The 16427-nt window shown below is 37.1% G+C and overlaps 1 protein-coding gene across 3 annotated transcripts; it reads right to left on the reverse strand.

The window, feature by feature from the left end:
- Positions 1–1445: 1445 nt before the first annotated feature.
- LOC136827550 (uncharacterized) lies at positions 1446–15520 on the reverse strand. 3 transcript variants are annotated; one of them, XR_010849809.1, is made up of 10 exons: positions 15390–15520; positions 14698–14834; positions 13826–13990; positions 9298–9561; positions 8581–8681; positions 7710–7865; positions 3175–3326; positions 2714–2866; positions 1787–2050; positions 1446–1509 (listed from the first exon to the last, which is right to left on the reverse strand). XR_010849809.1 is itself a non-coding variant. In XM_067085058.1 (6 exons), the coding sequence occupies exons 2-6, from the start codon at positions 14824–14826 to the stop codon at positions 7742–7744; spliced, it is 783 nt and encodes a 260-aa protein (XP_066941159.1). In that variant the 5' UTR covers positions 14827–14834; positions 15390–15520; the 3' UTR covers positions 6101–7741. The 3 variants fall into 3 exon arrangements, 1 of the variants encoding a protein (XP_066941159.1); XR_010849810.1 differs by lacking the exon at positions 1787–2050 and having other exon boundaries at positions 1467–1509; XM_067085058.1 differs by lacking the exons at positions 1446–1509; positions 1787–2050; positions 2714–2866; positions 3175–3326 and having other exon boundaries at positions 6101–7865.
- Between the last annotated feature and the right edge of the window lie 907 nt (positions 15521–16427).

Consider the following 16427-nt stretch of genomic DNA (forward strand, 5'->3'; position numbering starts at 1 on the left):
CAAATGACTGTGTAGAAACTAATGTGTATAGTGTTTTCAGGAAATAACTCTTACATGACAATTTTTAGTAGTTGCTAAGTTTTCCTGTCTATATTTTTTTCTATTTCAACTTTATCTATGCGTCTGCTTTGAAGACAGCCGGATGAAATCGTTAGAAATTGCTTGTGCATTTGCATGTTTGATAATCTTGGATAAAACAACGATTTTTGTTTTTACGGAAAGAAAATGTTTCTCTCTGGAATGGAAACGTGTTCTGAGGTCACGAATTTTGTCTCCTTAACTATACAAAGGAATGTACCTAATTTACAAGTGTTATGGGAGAGTCACTAGTCATTTGTATAGATTTGCCGGTAAGTCTCAAAGTCTGTGTCCTTATAATTGTGATATAAAGCTTCTTGGTTGAAGTCTCAAAGTCATAAGTCGTACAGCGTCAAAAAAGTTAATATAGTAATATATATTTATATAAATAAATAAATAAATACGTAACAGAAGATAAACCTTCTTCTATAATAATAAAACATAATCTACATGAGAAGTGGAAAGTGAAGAGTGATATATTCAAATATCATCTTGAAAAACATGGGCCGAGGTATGGATTTACCACTTTAAGGAAAAACTATACGCTTTCGTCATACTCAGATCATTGGACGATGAGGCTCATACTGAATCTAGCAAGAATTATTCAGCAAATGAGGTTACATTACTGAATCTCATAATCTGCAATTTAGTATCCTGTTCATCTTAAAACAGCATTTCACCTGAAGTAAAAAAAAAAAAAAAAAAAGACCGCTTTTCCAGATTCGATTTCAAATTGAACTCTCTGCGGAAAACCACTTTCCTTAGTGATCACGCGAAACCTTCTTTTTGTTTTAGATTATGTTTCCTAGGTAGCCACAGGTGAACTTCGTGCAGTCCAGTTTCTTGAGAGCAGAGTCCTTGAAAACTTTCATCTTGTTTCTGTATATCGCCGGTGTCAGGAAGTGCATGATCCTTGGGAAAAAATAAAAAATAAATATTGCAAATGTTATATCAATTGTGTCAAGGTTGTGAGCTTCAAAAGCAAAATTTGTTATCAGCAATTTTTTGCTTACATATCTATTACGTAGCTCAGGTGCTTCTTAACTCTCTCTCTCTCTCTCTCTCTCTCTCTCTCTCTCTCTCTCTCTCTCTCTCTCTCTCTCTCTCTTACCTTACCAATGAGATTTTATGCCTTTACGTATATTTTAGGGTCATGCTTTCCGTTCCATATTTTTAACCGTGTTCTCTCTCTCTCTCTCTCTCTCTCTCTCTCTCTCTCTCTCTCTCTCTCTCTCTCTCTCTATCTTCTTACCAATGAGAGTTTATTTTACTTTAGGGTCCTGCTTTCTGTTCCATATCTTTAACATTTCTCTCTCTCTCTCTCTCTCTCTCTCTCTCCTCGATCATTCTTACAGTCCTTCGCATATTTCCCGACAACAATCTCGATCCACAGTCTTCGCTATCGACAACATCGGTCATGAAGCCTGCTAACTGAAATAAAATATAAAAGAAATTGAATGGATACCGTACTTTTCAAAGTCATTTATGCAAATCATTACAAAACCGAACGATTTTCACTCCAGAATATTAGACATTTTGTTGTAAAACTGAAAAAGTTGGAAAAATGGCATCCAGATTATAACATTCGAAATTAAGCATAAAAACGAAAAAGTTTCTTATGGAAAAAAAAATGAATAAGAAACAGAACTATACATTAAGCGACTTGTTTTGCGAGCGAAAAAAACAAAAAAAAAAACATTAAAATTACCTGATCGAGAGCCATTTGGGTGACGTTGCCCATAAGATCCCCACTGTCCACCGTCATTTGCCTGCCTGCAGTTGGGTCCGCTAGAATGAAGGCGTTAGCGGGTCCTATGATGTCGGGCTTGATGCCCAGGGGGTCGAATTTCAGGGCATTTATGGCGTCCATCGTGGCCTGAGGTACCTGGAACCGAACGGTGGGGATTAAGCCAACGGCGTCGCCTGCCAGGATTCCAGCGAAGACGGTGATGACGATGATGGGGGCTAAAACCTGAGGAAAATTAAAATGAATATTTTATATATATATATATATATATATATATATATATATATATATATATATATATATATATATATATATATATTAACTTTATCACATACGCAACTGTTCTGTGCATTAGTAGAATGTTAAAGGACCTCATTTGGTAAAAGTTTTTATTCAAAAAACAAGCTTTCTTGGACAAAAACATTATCAAGTATCCGTTTGTAATGTGGACTGTTTGTCCAAGAAATTGTAACTTTTTGAATAAAAACTCCATTAGATATCATCCAAATGACCTTTAGTAAATATATATATATATATATATATATATATATATATATATATATATATATATATATTTAATAACCTGGACGTTCATTTCCAAAAACCAAGAGTTGAAAATTTTCCAAGATTGACATTGAGGTCAATGACCTGCAAGTAAATGACCAGGAATTTAATGACCAGGAAGTAAATGACCAGGAAGTAAATGACCAGGAATTTAATGACCAGGAAGTAAATGACCAGGAATTTAATGACCAGGAAGTAATGACCAGGAAGTAAATGACCAGGAATTTAATAACCTGCAAGTAAATGACCAGGAAGTAAATGACAGGAAGTAAATGACCAGGAAGTAAATGACCAGGAAGTAAATGACCAGGTCGCAGGACTCACCGTGTCAACTGGGCAATAATCTTTCTTATTGGAGTCTTCTTCCGCGACCTCCTCCACCGGATGATAGTAGTAGTAATGGCCACCAGTCGCGGCAGGAGCGCTGGCTGAGGCGTAACTGGAGTAACTATCAACAACAGGAGCTGGAGCCGTGTGCTGGTAAAGGGAACCAGGAGGTAAAATATCAATAATAATAATAATGATGATAATAAGAACAAAAATTTCATTTACATACATATATATATATATATATATATATATATATATATATATATATATATATATATATATATATATATATATATATATATATATATATATATTATATTGAATATAAATACTACATCAATAGTGATGAAGAAAACATCAGTGTATCATAAACAAGCTTGCATATACTCGAATGTATTTAGTGAGTGTCCCAGTGGCCTTTCAGATAAACAAAAGAATACAGTGTGACCACATACCGCGTGGTGGTGTTGGCCGTCTCTCTTCGTCAGCGCTTCGGAAGCGTCGTTCAGTTGCGCCCCAGAAGGTGAGGGGATATGGACGGAGGTACCGCCACTGCTGCCGCTATGCATGTCAGTAACGCCAAAAGAGAACGTACCCTCATGTTGTCCTGTAACAGTCAATGGAGAAAGACTTTTTTTGCTGTGGTTAACTAAACAACGCAGTCAGGTACTTGATTCACTGCTTAGGTTCCAAGAGGCACACCTTGGGATTTAAGAGAACGTGCCCAAATCGGCCCGATTCGCTCGGGTAATGAAACGAACCCGGAGCCTCTTGTTCAAGAGGTGTGTCCTAACTATTAAAACTCAAAAACACTGGAAAATGATCAGCTCGTTCCTTCATTTATCAAAAACAGATGACTGGTATAAAGCGATGGAATTATTATTATTATTATTATTATTATTATTTATTATTATTATTATTATTATTATTATTATTATTATTATAATAATAATAATTATTATTATCTAAGAACGTTATATTTAAAACCAGACTATTTAAAACAGACAAAACAGTTTTCTCTGAGTGTTAACCCAAGAATACTCTAAAATAGTGAATGTCGATAAATAATTCTGCGTCAAAAACAGTTTTTAGCATTTTTTCCTTCTCGAAACACATATGTCTTAAAACTGAGCACGGTCGAACATCATTGTTTTCGAGGAATAATGTGACAAACAACAAGAAAATTCATTATAAAGAAAAATCATTGAACGATAGCAAAACCACAAAAAAAAAAATTAGGAACCAATTTCGAAACATATACCTCTCCCTTTCTTTGCATTACAATTCTCGATCTATAAATGGAGCAAATAAAATGAGGTGAGGAAGAGTAACATAGGAAATTTAATGTAGAATTACGTTGCTGTTTAAGAATAAAACCAGAGAAGCTTCGAAAGTGCAGCTTTCGGCCAATTTAGGGAGGAGCGCAAACGATGATTTTGGACGAGTAGAGCGAATCTACGGAAATCGTACTACAGTTATCACTTATCCTTACAACCTTGACTCGTATACTATTGCCTTTTTTGGACTTTATTGTCTGTCTAAAACGTTTCTGGCTCCGGAGTAACGCAGAAAACCAAAAACGTTTTGTGAAGGATATTATTATGATGCTCAGTTTGTGACCATTCCATCCATATCTTCACTTTTGTGATTTAGACTTGCACTTTTTTGCAATGTTCAACGAACATACGAATATACAGGCGTACAGATACTACACATATACACCGTCTGTATTAATAATACCTCTCCTAATAAGAGGATTCAGAAATTGGGGTAGATGAAAAGTAATAATACTTGCAGAATAATTCCTTATATGTAAAAAAAAAATTTTTTTTTTTTTTTTAGCGAAAGGGTATCATAAGCTGGAACAAAGCAAAGCAATATGCAAGAATATATATACACTTCACGCATCAAATGACTTTGACATCGATAGCAAGTGCGTGAACTAATGCAACTTCGTCGAGCGATCAAACGCAAAGAATGGAGCAGTCGCCATTTTGGCGACCAAGGCAATGACAAGGCCATTATTATCCTCACCTTCCTTCGTAATCGCAAGCTGACAGGCAGTCTCTAGGAGAGAGAGCTCGGCCACCGACGGATGTACTTTACACTACCCGCTCGTAGGGGCATCTCGCGCTTTTTATATGCGGGCATCTTTTGCCTCACTCGTCTCCTTTTGGGGGGTGAGTGGGGGGGGTTAGTCATGAGGAGAGACCACCCTTTCCCCCCCCCCCCTTTCTTTCTTTACCCCTGCTTCAGCAGCCAATAGGATCTCGCGAGGTCTTCTTGCACTTCTTCGGCGGAGAATGCTATCAGTGGGGCGGTTTGTTATGGGAGGTTTCTCATTACGTAGCAAGTGGATGCGATTGAGAGAAAGTGTTCATTGATTCGTAAGGTCGGAGACGACTCTCCAGTGCTACTGGATGCATATGACACATTGAGAGAGAGAGAGAGAGAGAGAGAGAGAGAGAGAGAGAGAGAGAGAGAGAGAGGGGGATAAACATTGAGAGAGAGAGAGAGAGAGAGAGAGAGAGAGAGAGAGAGAGAGAGAGAGAGAGAGAGAGAGAGAGAGGAGAGAGCATTGACAGAGAGAGAGAGAGAGAGAGAGAGAGAGAGAGAGAGAGAGAGAGAGAGAGAGAGAGAGATATGACACGGAAGAAGAAGAAGAAGAAGAAGAAGAAGAAGAAGAAGAAGAAGAAGAAGAAGAAAAAAAAATGATTCCAGGCATATGAGGTCCTTGCATAGAATCATTTTGATAAAAATATGATTATCTTAATTATTCAACTTTACGGAAAAATCATGAAGGATGAGAGAACAAGGTAAATTATATGAAAATACACTCTGAAAAACACCCTTAGTTGAATGTATGGAAACACGTCCAGTACAAATGGCTCTAAGGATCGGTTAGAAAGCAATTAATGCCCACATAAGCTGACAAATTAAAGTTTTAATTTGTGCATCAGAAAATCAAAAGTGGCTGTAGGTTTCTACACGTGCATTCCATTCCAGTCTTGAAAAGGAACTCATCTGAAATCAAAGAGACAAATCACTGTGTGAAATATAGTCCCTTTGATTATGGGTCTGTCTCTACCTGTCTACTCATTTTCATTACGGTACGGTGAAAAGACTGGCTGGCTGCCCGTTCTGTCCATAAGTACACTGTCTGTTCATCTGTCCAGTGAGTTTATGATTTAAAGCCAATCGCCTGCACGTAAACGTCAGTCAACAGTCTGATCAACAATGAAGGTTTTTAGACCTACTGTGATACGGTTTATCATGAATGATAAAACATTCCAATATTCCAATACAATGGGATGGTAGTCAGTCGAAATGATTTGTGAAAAAAAAATGGGACAAACAAGAGAGGATTCAGTGATAAATGAATGTCATTAGATACTCTTTATTGTGTCTGTTGCACGACGATAGAAAACAAAAGCAGTTAGCAGAACAACAAATAAATAAATAAAACTAACAATGCATGGATACAAGTCAATTGTCACAGTTTCCTGTCACGCGTCACATATTTGTCACACGAACCCATTCCTTGCAGAGCTACTGAGTGATATGAACACCTGATGGTCGAAAAAACTAATAAAAATATTGTGTATTATACATGGCGTCTTGTGGATTCACACTGTTGCCCAGATGTGAATTTTGTGTACCAACTTATTTCTCCAAAGATAAGTAACTTTGAGAGCAAAAAGATTGATGGAAAGGAGAGAGAGAGAGAGAGAAAACAATAGGGGTGATTCTTAATATGTTGGTGTGAAGGCAGAGAGAGAGAGAGAGAGAGAGAGAGAGAGAGAGAGAGAGAGAGAGAGAGAGAGAGAGAGAGAGAGAGATTAATCAAGAAGCTCTTTTGATCTGAAACAGGAAGTGAAGTAACAAGTGAAAGATAATGTTGGTGAATAAAAATTAACTTTAGACAAGCAACTCAAAAACTGAATCAATTTGGCCAATAATGATTTATTAGGTATAGATTTAAATGAACAGGTTGAATCAAACTCTTATACACGCCCATACACACTTATGCACACGCACAGATACAAACGTACATATATGCATACATACATGCATACATACATACATACATACATACATACATATATATATATACATATATATATATATATATATATATATATATATATATATATATATATATATATATATATATATATATATATATATATATAAAACTTAAGTTACACATTCAATCAATTCAAACACGACCAGAATTTAAAGGAAGTTCCGGTACAGCCAATTGCGTTGACTACGAACACTATCATAGTAATTAATAATCTACCCATTTCAGCTCTGTCTCTTTCAGTAAATTTGGGAACATTACGTTGCTCGTCCATCTGAGATCAATACAACCGGTTCAGATAAAAGATGATGAATAGCAAAGTAAAAGAAATAGGTAGTTAATGTATGCTTTTTTTACTTGTATTTCATATCAAGAAATTTAGGGTTTCTGCTAACTCAGGTTCATACAAGATTATGGGGTAGTGTTGAGTCAAAAATCTTAGGTAAAGTTTGTCATCACTAAAATGTCACCTCTTGGTCTCAAAAGTCTTGTCATGTCGAAATGATCAGTGATGAATTTTTCACGCTGAGTGAAAATAAATAAGTGTGAATAAATGTAGAAAGCAGCTAAATACTTTTTCAAACGAGACAAAAAAATATTTACAAATTGGTATTGCCACTAAACGTAGAATTTTGTGAAGGTATTTTAAAGAAAATTAATTTTCGACTAAAGTAATAATATTTTAAAGTAATAATTTTTAGGCAGCGACGTAGGTCAATCCTACGATCAGGAAATTAATATTCTCATCTGGTCAACATTACTTGAAACCTGAACAATTTAGTGGCAATATAAAGCGACAAACTAATTACTGTTACGAGTTCCTGGGCAGTATCCTGAAGTGAGAGTGTCAGGCTCTACAGAAAAGAGAAGATGCATTTTGTCGAAAACCAACTCCTACAATCTTACGCTTTTCCGGAGCTTTTTGCGATTCCTACGCCTCAGATTTTCTTTCCGTCAACGTATCCGCACCTGAACTTACGGCAGTCGGATTTCTTGAGAGCCGAGTCCTTGAATACCTTCATCTTGTTTCTGTATATAGACGGCGTTAGGAAGTGCATGATGCTGAGGGGGGGAAAAAGAAGGGAAACTTTGGTGATGAAAAGACTCGTTGAAAATAAAAATCATTATCGACAACTTCAGCAAAAAAAAAAAAAAAAAAAACACAATTGGCAGCAGTTAGGAAAGAGTTTCGTAAAGCGGATATTTATAAAAATAGTTAGAAATACTCAGAAGAAGAAGCATTACCAATATCCTCAGTTTAAAAAAGTCAAAACATACTGAAGTAAAATTTTCGTGAAGCAGTTCGGATAACGCTTGTAAACTAATCTCTCTCTCTCTCTCTCTCTCTCTCTCTCTCTCTCTCTAAGGAGAATTCTACGCTTTTCTGTATACTTTACAACTGCGTTATACTTTTTCCTCTCTCTCTCTCTCTCTCTCTCTCTCTCTCTCTCTCTCTCTCTCTCTCTCTCTCTCTAAAGGGAGAATTCTACAGCTTTAATTTATAATTTATATTTCGTTATTTTTTTATTCTCTCTTTCTCTCTCTCTCTCTCTCTCTCTCTCTCTCTCTCTCTCTCTCTCTCTCTTGGAGAATTCTACGGCTTTCCGTATACTTCATAAGTACGTTATTCTTTTTGTTTCATCTCTCTCTCTCTCTCTCTCTCTCTCTCTCTCTCTCTCTCTCACTGAGGGACCTGGGGCAACCTGAACGAACTGTAAGGTCTGTAAGGTCTCTCTCTCTCTCTCTCTCTCTCTCTCTCTCTCTCTCTCTCTCTTACCCAAGGAAGTTTTTCCGTCCTTCAGCATATTTCCCAGTTTCGCAAATGATCCTCGACCCACAGTCGTCTGTCTCGATGGTGTCCATCACAAAAGTCGTTAGCTGAAAAGAAAAGAAAATGGAAAGGTTCACTCACGTTTTACTCGGGTTTGAAACTCTCTCTCTGCTTCTGTTTTCCCTCACTCATAACCTTTCTTTCAGAGGAAGAAATGTCTAACGGTTCTTCCTTCCCTCCTGTTTCCTAGTGTTTCCCTTTGTTTGGGGCTGGGCTAGATAAGGGCACTATATTTCTTATCCTGCTGGCATTTTGCTCTGTCAAAAATATGCATTATTTAATTGGCTGAACAAAATTAAAAGCCCTTTGGGAGTCGATATTTTTTTACAAAAATATGTTTTAATTGAGATCAGTGTTATCCATTTATTTGTTCCAAGAAATATAGGGAACAATGGGCTATTTCTTGAGTGCTGGAAGACTATGAAAAACAGGAGTAACAGAATCGATAATGAAATGCCAATAATATTAACCACAGAAAATAACTTTAGCCCTGAGGGATAACGGTTATGTTCAGCAAGACGACCCTCCTTCAGGAGACCCACAAGGTACCATACCTGGCGTTATTTTAAGCAGATTGGAAGGGAAGAGGCAAACGTCAAAATGATAAACCATACAAGAAGCCTAAGGCCACGATTAAGACAGTTGTCGAGCTGTTGCCCTTACCTGATCGAGAGCCATTTGGGTGACGTTGCCCATAAGATCCGAATTTTCGACAGTCGCTTGTCTTCTCCCGGTCCCAACTGCTGGAATGAAGGCATTAGCGGGTCCTATGATGTCGGGCTTGATGCCCAGGGGGTCGGGTTTCAGGGCATTTATGGCGTCGATTGTGGCCTGAGGCAGCTGGAACCGAACTCTAGGAATCATGCCGAGGGCGTTTCCTGCCAGGACTCCGGCGAAGACTGTGATGACGATGATGGGGGCCAAAACCTGCGGTGGAATGGGAATCACGGTTATTTTGTCCATTCACTATAACTCAGAGGAGACTAAAAACCTGCGGTGGAGTGGGAATCACGGTTATTTTGTTCATTCACTGTAACTCAGAGGAGACTAAAAACCTGAGGTGGAGTGGGAATCACGCTTATTTTGTCCATTCACTATAACTCAGAGGAGACTTAAAACCTGCGGTGGAGTGGGAATCACGGTTATTTTGTTCATTCACTGTAACTCAGAGGAGACTAAAAACCTGCGGTGGAATGGGAATCACGGTTATTTTGTTCATTCACTGTAACTCAGAGGAGACTAAAAACCTGCGGTGGAGTGGGAATCACGGTTATTTTGTCCATTCACTATAACTCAGAGGAGACTTAAAACCTGCGGTGGAGTGGGAATCACGCTTATTTTGTTCATTCACTGTAACTCAGAGGAGACTAAAAACCTGCGGTGGAATGGGAATCACGGTTATTTTGTTCATTCACTGTAACTCAGAGGAGACTAAAAACCTGCGGTGGAATCACGCTTATTTTGATTCACTGTAACTCAGAGGAGACTAAAACCTTTTGTCTTATTTTGTTCATTCACTGTAACTCAGAGAAGACTTAAAAACCTGCGGTGGAGTGGGAATCACGCTTATTTTGTTCATTCACTGTAACTCAGAGGAGACTTAAAACCTGCGGTGGAGTGGGAATCACGCTTATTTTGTTCATTCACTGTAACTCAGAGGAGACTAAAACCTGCGGTGGAGTGGGAATCACGGTTATTTTGTTCATTCACTGTAACTCAGAGGAGACTTAAAACCTGCGGTGGAGTGGGAATCACGGTTATTTTGTTCATTCACTGTAACTCAGAGGAGACTAAAAACCTGCGGTGGAGTGGGAATCACGCTTATTTTGTTCATTCACTGTAACTCAGAGGAGACTAAAAACCTGCGGTGGAGTGGGAATCACGGTTATTTTGTTCATTCACTGTAACTCAGAGGAGACTAAAACCTGCGGTGGAGTGGGAATCACGGTTATTTTGTTCATTCACTGTAACTCAGAGGAGACTAAAAACCTGCGGTGGAGTGGGAATCACGCTTATTTTTGTTTATTCACTGTAACTCAGAGGAGACTAAAAACCTGCGGTGGAGTGGGAATCACGGTTATTTTGTTCATTCACTGTAACTCAGAGGAGACTAAAAACCTGCGGTGGAGTGGGAATCACGGCTATTTTGTTCATTCACTATAACTCAAAGGAGACTAAAAACCTGCGGTGGAGTGGGAATCACGGTTATTTTGTCCATTCACTATAACTCAAAGGAGACTAAAAACCTGCGGTGCAGTGGGAATCACGGTTATTTTCTCCATTCACTATAACTCAAAGGAGACTAAAAACCTGCGGTGCAGTGGGAATCACGGTTATTTTGTCCATTCACTATAACTCAGAGGAGACTAAAAACCTGCGGTGGAGTGGGAATCACGGTTATTTTCTCCATTCACTATAACTCAGAGGAGACTAAAAACCTGAGGTGGAGTGGGAATCACGGTTATTTTCTCCATTCACTATAACTCAAAGGAGACTAAAAACCTGCGGTGCAGTGGGAATCACGGTTATTTTGTCCATTCACTATAACTCAGAGAAGACTAAAAACCTGCGGTGGAGTGGGAATCACGGTTATTTTCTCCATTCACTATAACTCAAAGGAGACTAAAAACCTGCGGTGCAGTGGGAATCACGGTTATTTTGTCCATTCACTATAACTCAGAGGAGACTAAAAACCTGCGGTGGAGTGGGAATCACGGTTATTTTCTCCATTCACTATAACTCAGAGGAGACTAAAAACCTGAGGTGGATGGGAATCATATATTTTCTCCATTCACTATAAAAAGACTAAACACAATTTGGAATGGGAATCACGGTTATTTTGTCCATTCACTATAACTCAGAGGAGATGAAAAACCTGAGGTGGAGTGGGAATCACGGTTATTTTCTCCATTCACTATAACTCAGAGGAGACTAAAAACCTGAGGTGGAGTGGGAATCACGGTTATTTTCTCCATTCACTATAACTCAGAGGAGACTAAAAACCTGCGGTGGAGTGGGAATCACGGTTATTTTGTCCATTCACTATAAATGAAAAACCTAAAATGGGAATCACTATTATTTTTCTCCATTCACTATAACTCAGAGGAGACTAAAACCAATGGGAAACGGTTATTTTCTCCATTCACTATAACTCAGAGGAGACTAAAAACCTGAGGTGGAGTGGGAATCACGGTTATTTTCTCCATTCAAAATAACTCAGAGGAGACTAAAACCTGCGGAAAAGTGGGAACTGATTATTTTCTCCATTCACTATAACTCAGAGGAGATAAAATTAGTGGGAATCACGGTTATTTTGTCCATTCACTATAAAGGAATAAAACAGTGGGAATCATTATTTTGTCCATTCAATAACTCAGAGGAGACTAAAAACCTGCGGTCAGTGGGAATCATTATTTTCTCCATTCACTATAACTCAGGGGAGACTAAAAACCTCGGTGCAGTGGGAATCACGGTTATTTTGTCCAGTAACTTTAATATTTCCTTTCATCGTTGTTTGTCCATTCACTATTCAGAGGAGACAAAAACCAGTGGGAATCACGGTTATTTTCTCCATTCACTATAACTCAAATTCAAGTGGTGCATGGGAATCACAGTTATTTTGTCCATTCACTATAACTCAAAAAAAAAAAAACCTGCGGTGCAGTGGGAATCACGGTTATTTTGTCCATTCACTATACCTCAAAGGAGACTAAAAAGAATGGCCGATATATTGTATATTAAAAAAATATACACAATTTCGTAATTAACCGTAAGAGCACAACGGCACAGATGAAAAATGCGATGGCCAAGAATATAAAACGTCAACTAAAACGCATGACAGACACAAAATGAAACCCGCTAAAATGCTATACTTTGCGCATTGCAGAGCACCAATGAAAACGCAAAGAATAATTATACGAAAATAATTAACAGAAACGAGAAAATGGGAACCGATGTAGTAACGCGCGGATAAAATTAAGAAGAAAATAAAAAATGAACGTCATTATTTACAATAAAACATAAAAGGAGACCGTCATAAGATTAACGGTGCTACATAACATTAATCTCACTGCAGTTTCCTATGAGTTTTTAATATTTCTTTTTATCGTTGTTTCACTTATTTTAAACCAACAGCCTTTTCAAATTCAAGTGCCCATAAAGAGAAAATGTTCACAAAAAAAAAAAAAAAAATAAATATATAAATATATATATATATATATAAATAATATATTTTCCGTATATATATATATATTTATATATATTAGGCTGATACTTCGTCAGCCGGTCCTTTAGGAAGTGACTGTCTAAGAATCATAATATAAAGTTACAACCGCATTCCGACCGCGACGATCGATTCGGTTTTGGTGTATTATAATACAGTGCAGTTCTTTACATTCATTAAAGAATATAATGAAAAGAGTATAAATAATACGTTTTTCTGCATTACAGTATTTACCAACGACCTTTAAATTCGTCTAAGAATATAATATAAAGAGTATAAAGAATACGTTTTTCTTGTATTATAGTATTTATCAACAACCTTTAAATTCGTCTAAGAATATAATATAAAGAATATAAAGAATACGTTCTTCCTGTATTATACTATTTACCGACGACCTTTAAATTCGTCTAAGAATATAATATAAAGAGTATAAAGAATACGTTTTCTTGTATTATAGTATTTACCAACGACCTTTAAATTCGTCTAAGAATATAATATAAAGAGTATAAAGAATACGTTTTTCTTGTATTATAGTATTTATCAACAACCTTTAAATTCGTCTACGAATATAATATAAAGAGTATAAAGAATACGTTTTTCTTGTATTATAGTATTTATCAACGACCTTTAAATTCGTCTAAGAATATAATATAAAGAGTATAAAGAATACGTTTTTCCTGTATCACAGTATTTACCGAAGACCTTTAAATTCGTCCAAGAATATAATATAAAGAGCATAAAGAGTACGTTCTTCCTGTATCATAGTATTTACCAACGACCTTTAAATTCGTCTAAGAATATAATATAAAGAGCATAAAGAATACGTTCTTCCTGTATTATAGTAATACCAACGACCTTTAAATACGTCTAAGAATATACTAAAACGAGCATAAAGAATACTATCACCAAAGCCTCCCATAACCTAGACGACCGTGACTCGCAAAAATCAAAAACCAAAACGAGGCTCACCGTATCAATCGGGCAGTAATCTTTCTTGTTATCGTCCATTTCCGCTGGTTTCGGCTCCTCCACTGGTTGGTAGGAGTAGTAATGGCCACCGGAAGCGGCCGGACCAGTAGGTGCGGAGTAACTAGAGTAACTGTCGGCAGTAGGAGGTAGAGCAGGGGCTGTGTGCTGATCAGAGGAAGACAAGATGATACATAAAGTTTATTGTGTATTTGTATATGTATCTACAATTATATTTATACCTAGCCATCTATCTGTGTATATATATATATATATATATATATATATATATATATATATATATATATATATATATATATATATATATATATATATATATATAAATTCTGACTCACGTCGGGATCGAACCAGGTCTTTCAGGTGGAAGGCGAGGGCGCTTTCCACCTGAAAGACCTGGGTTCCATCCTGACGTGAGTCAGAAATTTATTTCTGTTCCACACGTGATTGTGTGTTGATTATTTCTATTATTTATATATATATATATATATATATATATATATATATATATATATATATATATATATATACATGTACAGTAGGTAGATAGATAGTTAGATGTAGATATAGATATAGATATATATATATATATATATATATATATATATATATATATATATATATATATTATATATATATATATATTTATATTATATGTATATATATTAATGTATATACTGTAGATATATAAAACTCAAGTGCAAAAAGTAACGGACAAACTTATTACGATGTACCGTCGACCTGACTTGGAATTACCGCATCTTCATCTCCACCAAATTCAAAAGGAATACAAGTAAATTCAAGAGGATTTCTAAGAAATTCAAAAAGGAATTCAAAGACATGCAAGCACTCCTTACCGCGTGGTGTTGACCGTCCCTCTTCTGCAGGACCTGCGAAGTATCCTTCGTTTGCAAGTCCGGGGTAGGACGACCTGCCAGCGCCCCTCCGAAGCATCCCAGTAAAAGCAACCCGGAACGGACCCTCATTTCGAATCCTGGAGAGAAGCAGAAGAAGAACGTGAAAATTAATGTTTTTGAAATGATCTGAGAGTAGAAATTTTTTTTTATTATTATTCCTGATGTTATGAATTATTTTTTTTTTATGTTTTTGAAATGATCTGAGAGTAGAAATTATTTTTTTTTTATTCCTGATGAATTATTTTTGTGACCTAATTTAAATCGATAGACCTTAGTGTATTCTCTGGAGGGTAGAGGCTGATAATACCTTTCCATAATGACGGACATTAAAAGTATTTTAATTTGTTAATGTTATTGATTGTGGGTCTCTATTTGTTATTATCAAACTTCAGTCGCTGCCAATGAAAAGCGTTAAGACAATTCTTTTCTTAGTTTAATAATTGTCGGAATATGTCAAATGTACTCGTGAATTTCAAAGGCTGAAACACCGTATTCAAGTATCATTAACAACGATTTCCTTCATAAGCGCAGCACGAACGGTAATCTTGAGCCGCCGTTGCATCAAGCTGTTTCAGTGGCCCTGTAACCCTAGGACACCCTCGCGCGCTGCACTAACTGGAGAATAGCCCTACCTTCCTCCTAGATACCCAGATCTGTACTGCAATGACGCTGTACTAACAACGGCCTGGTCCGAAGAGCTACCGGTCACTCGCGTATATATTCTCAACTATGGTTCTGTATAGAGCATGCCAGGGTTCTTATAGGCGAGCTTCTTTTGCCTCCACGCACGTGGGGAGGGTGTCCCCGTGGAGACGGGGGGGTGGGGGGGGGGGGATGACGATGAAAAAGACTAGTTCCCGCCCCCTTTACTCCATTTGCTTAGTAATGGGCCGAGGGGGCTGGCTTCGCAGGAAAAGGCCTCTAGAATGAATGAGCTTGACCGGCTGGGTTAATAATATAATTGTATTGGAAAATTCGTGATCATATTCGAAGTTTCCAGGGAAAACTCGGTCGTGACAGTGAAAGCGGATCGAAATGCGGAATATGCAAATATACCCGACTGCAGTCGATCTGGAAGAGACATAATAATGAAAATATCCCGTATAGTTTGAATTTTCAAGTAACTGATATAAGGAATGAAGATTGAAAAGAAAATACATAGGAATACAGAGGCGAAAATGACAAAATATAAAAATGAAAAGAACGAGGCATAAAACCAAGCAACGAAACAGATCAGGGTCGAACACTTAATAGAAGAGAGAAAACAGAAAGAACGGCGGGGTAGAAACAGACAGAATCTCATTTGCAATCGAGTTTCAAAATCTTATTCGGTTAGTAGTAGTCCCGGTGTTCATCTTTGCAACGGCTCACCTCGCCACACAGGAAAACAAATCGCGTGTTTCAGTGCAGCATAAGAATCTGAGAGTGAGGCTGAGATAAAGGAGGCATAATTGACATCAGGATGGCCAGACTATTCTTGACTGTCTTTTATCAAAGTAAATATAATGTAATACCTTGTTAAAAATTTATGGAAATATCAAAAATATACAATGAAATATACATAAAAAAAAAGTCGTGCAACGAATGATGTGATTGCGAGGTCTCCTGGTTTCTTTCAAATGAACGATCTGTCATTCTCTGCTTAACCTATTTTAAATTAATCATATGAT

This window comes from Macrobrachium rosenbergii, chromosome 3 (genome assembly GCF_040412425.1).
Source record: "Macrobrachium rosenbergii isolate ZJJX-2024 chromosome 3, ASM4041242v1, whole genome shotgun sequence".
NCBI lineage: Eukaryota > Metazoa > Arthropoda > Malacostraca > Decapoda > Palaemonidae > Macrobrachium > Macrobrachium rosenbergii.

Coding starts and splice junctions, on each gene's coding strand:
- LOC136827550 (XM_067085058.1), bottom strand. CDS start 14,826: ATGAGGGTCCGTTCCGGGTTGCTTTTACTGGGATGCTTCGGAGGGGCG. Junction 9,562..13,825: donor ATTACTGCCCGATTGATACG/GTGAGCCTCGTT, acceptor ATTCCACCGCAG/GTTTTGGCCCCCATCATCGT. Junction 7,866..8,580: donor GGACGGAAAAACTTCCTTGG/GTAAGAGAGAGA, acceptor TCCCCCCCTCAG/CATCATGCACTTCCTAACGC.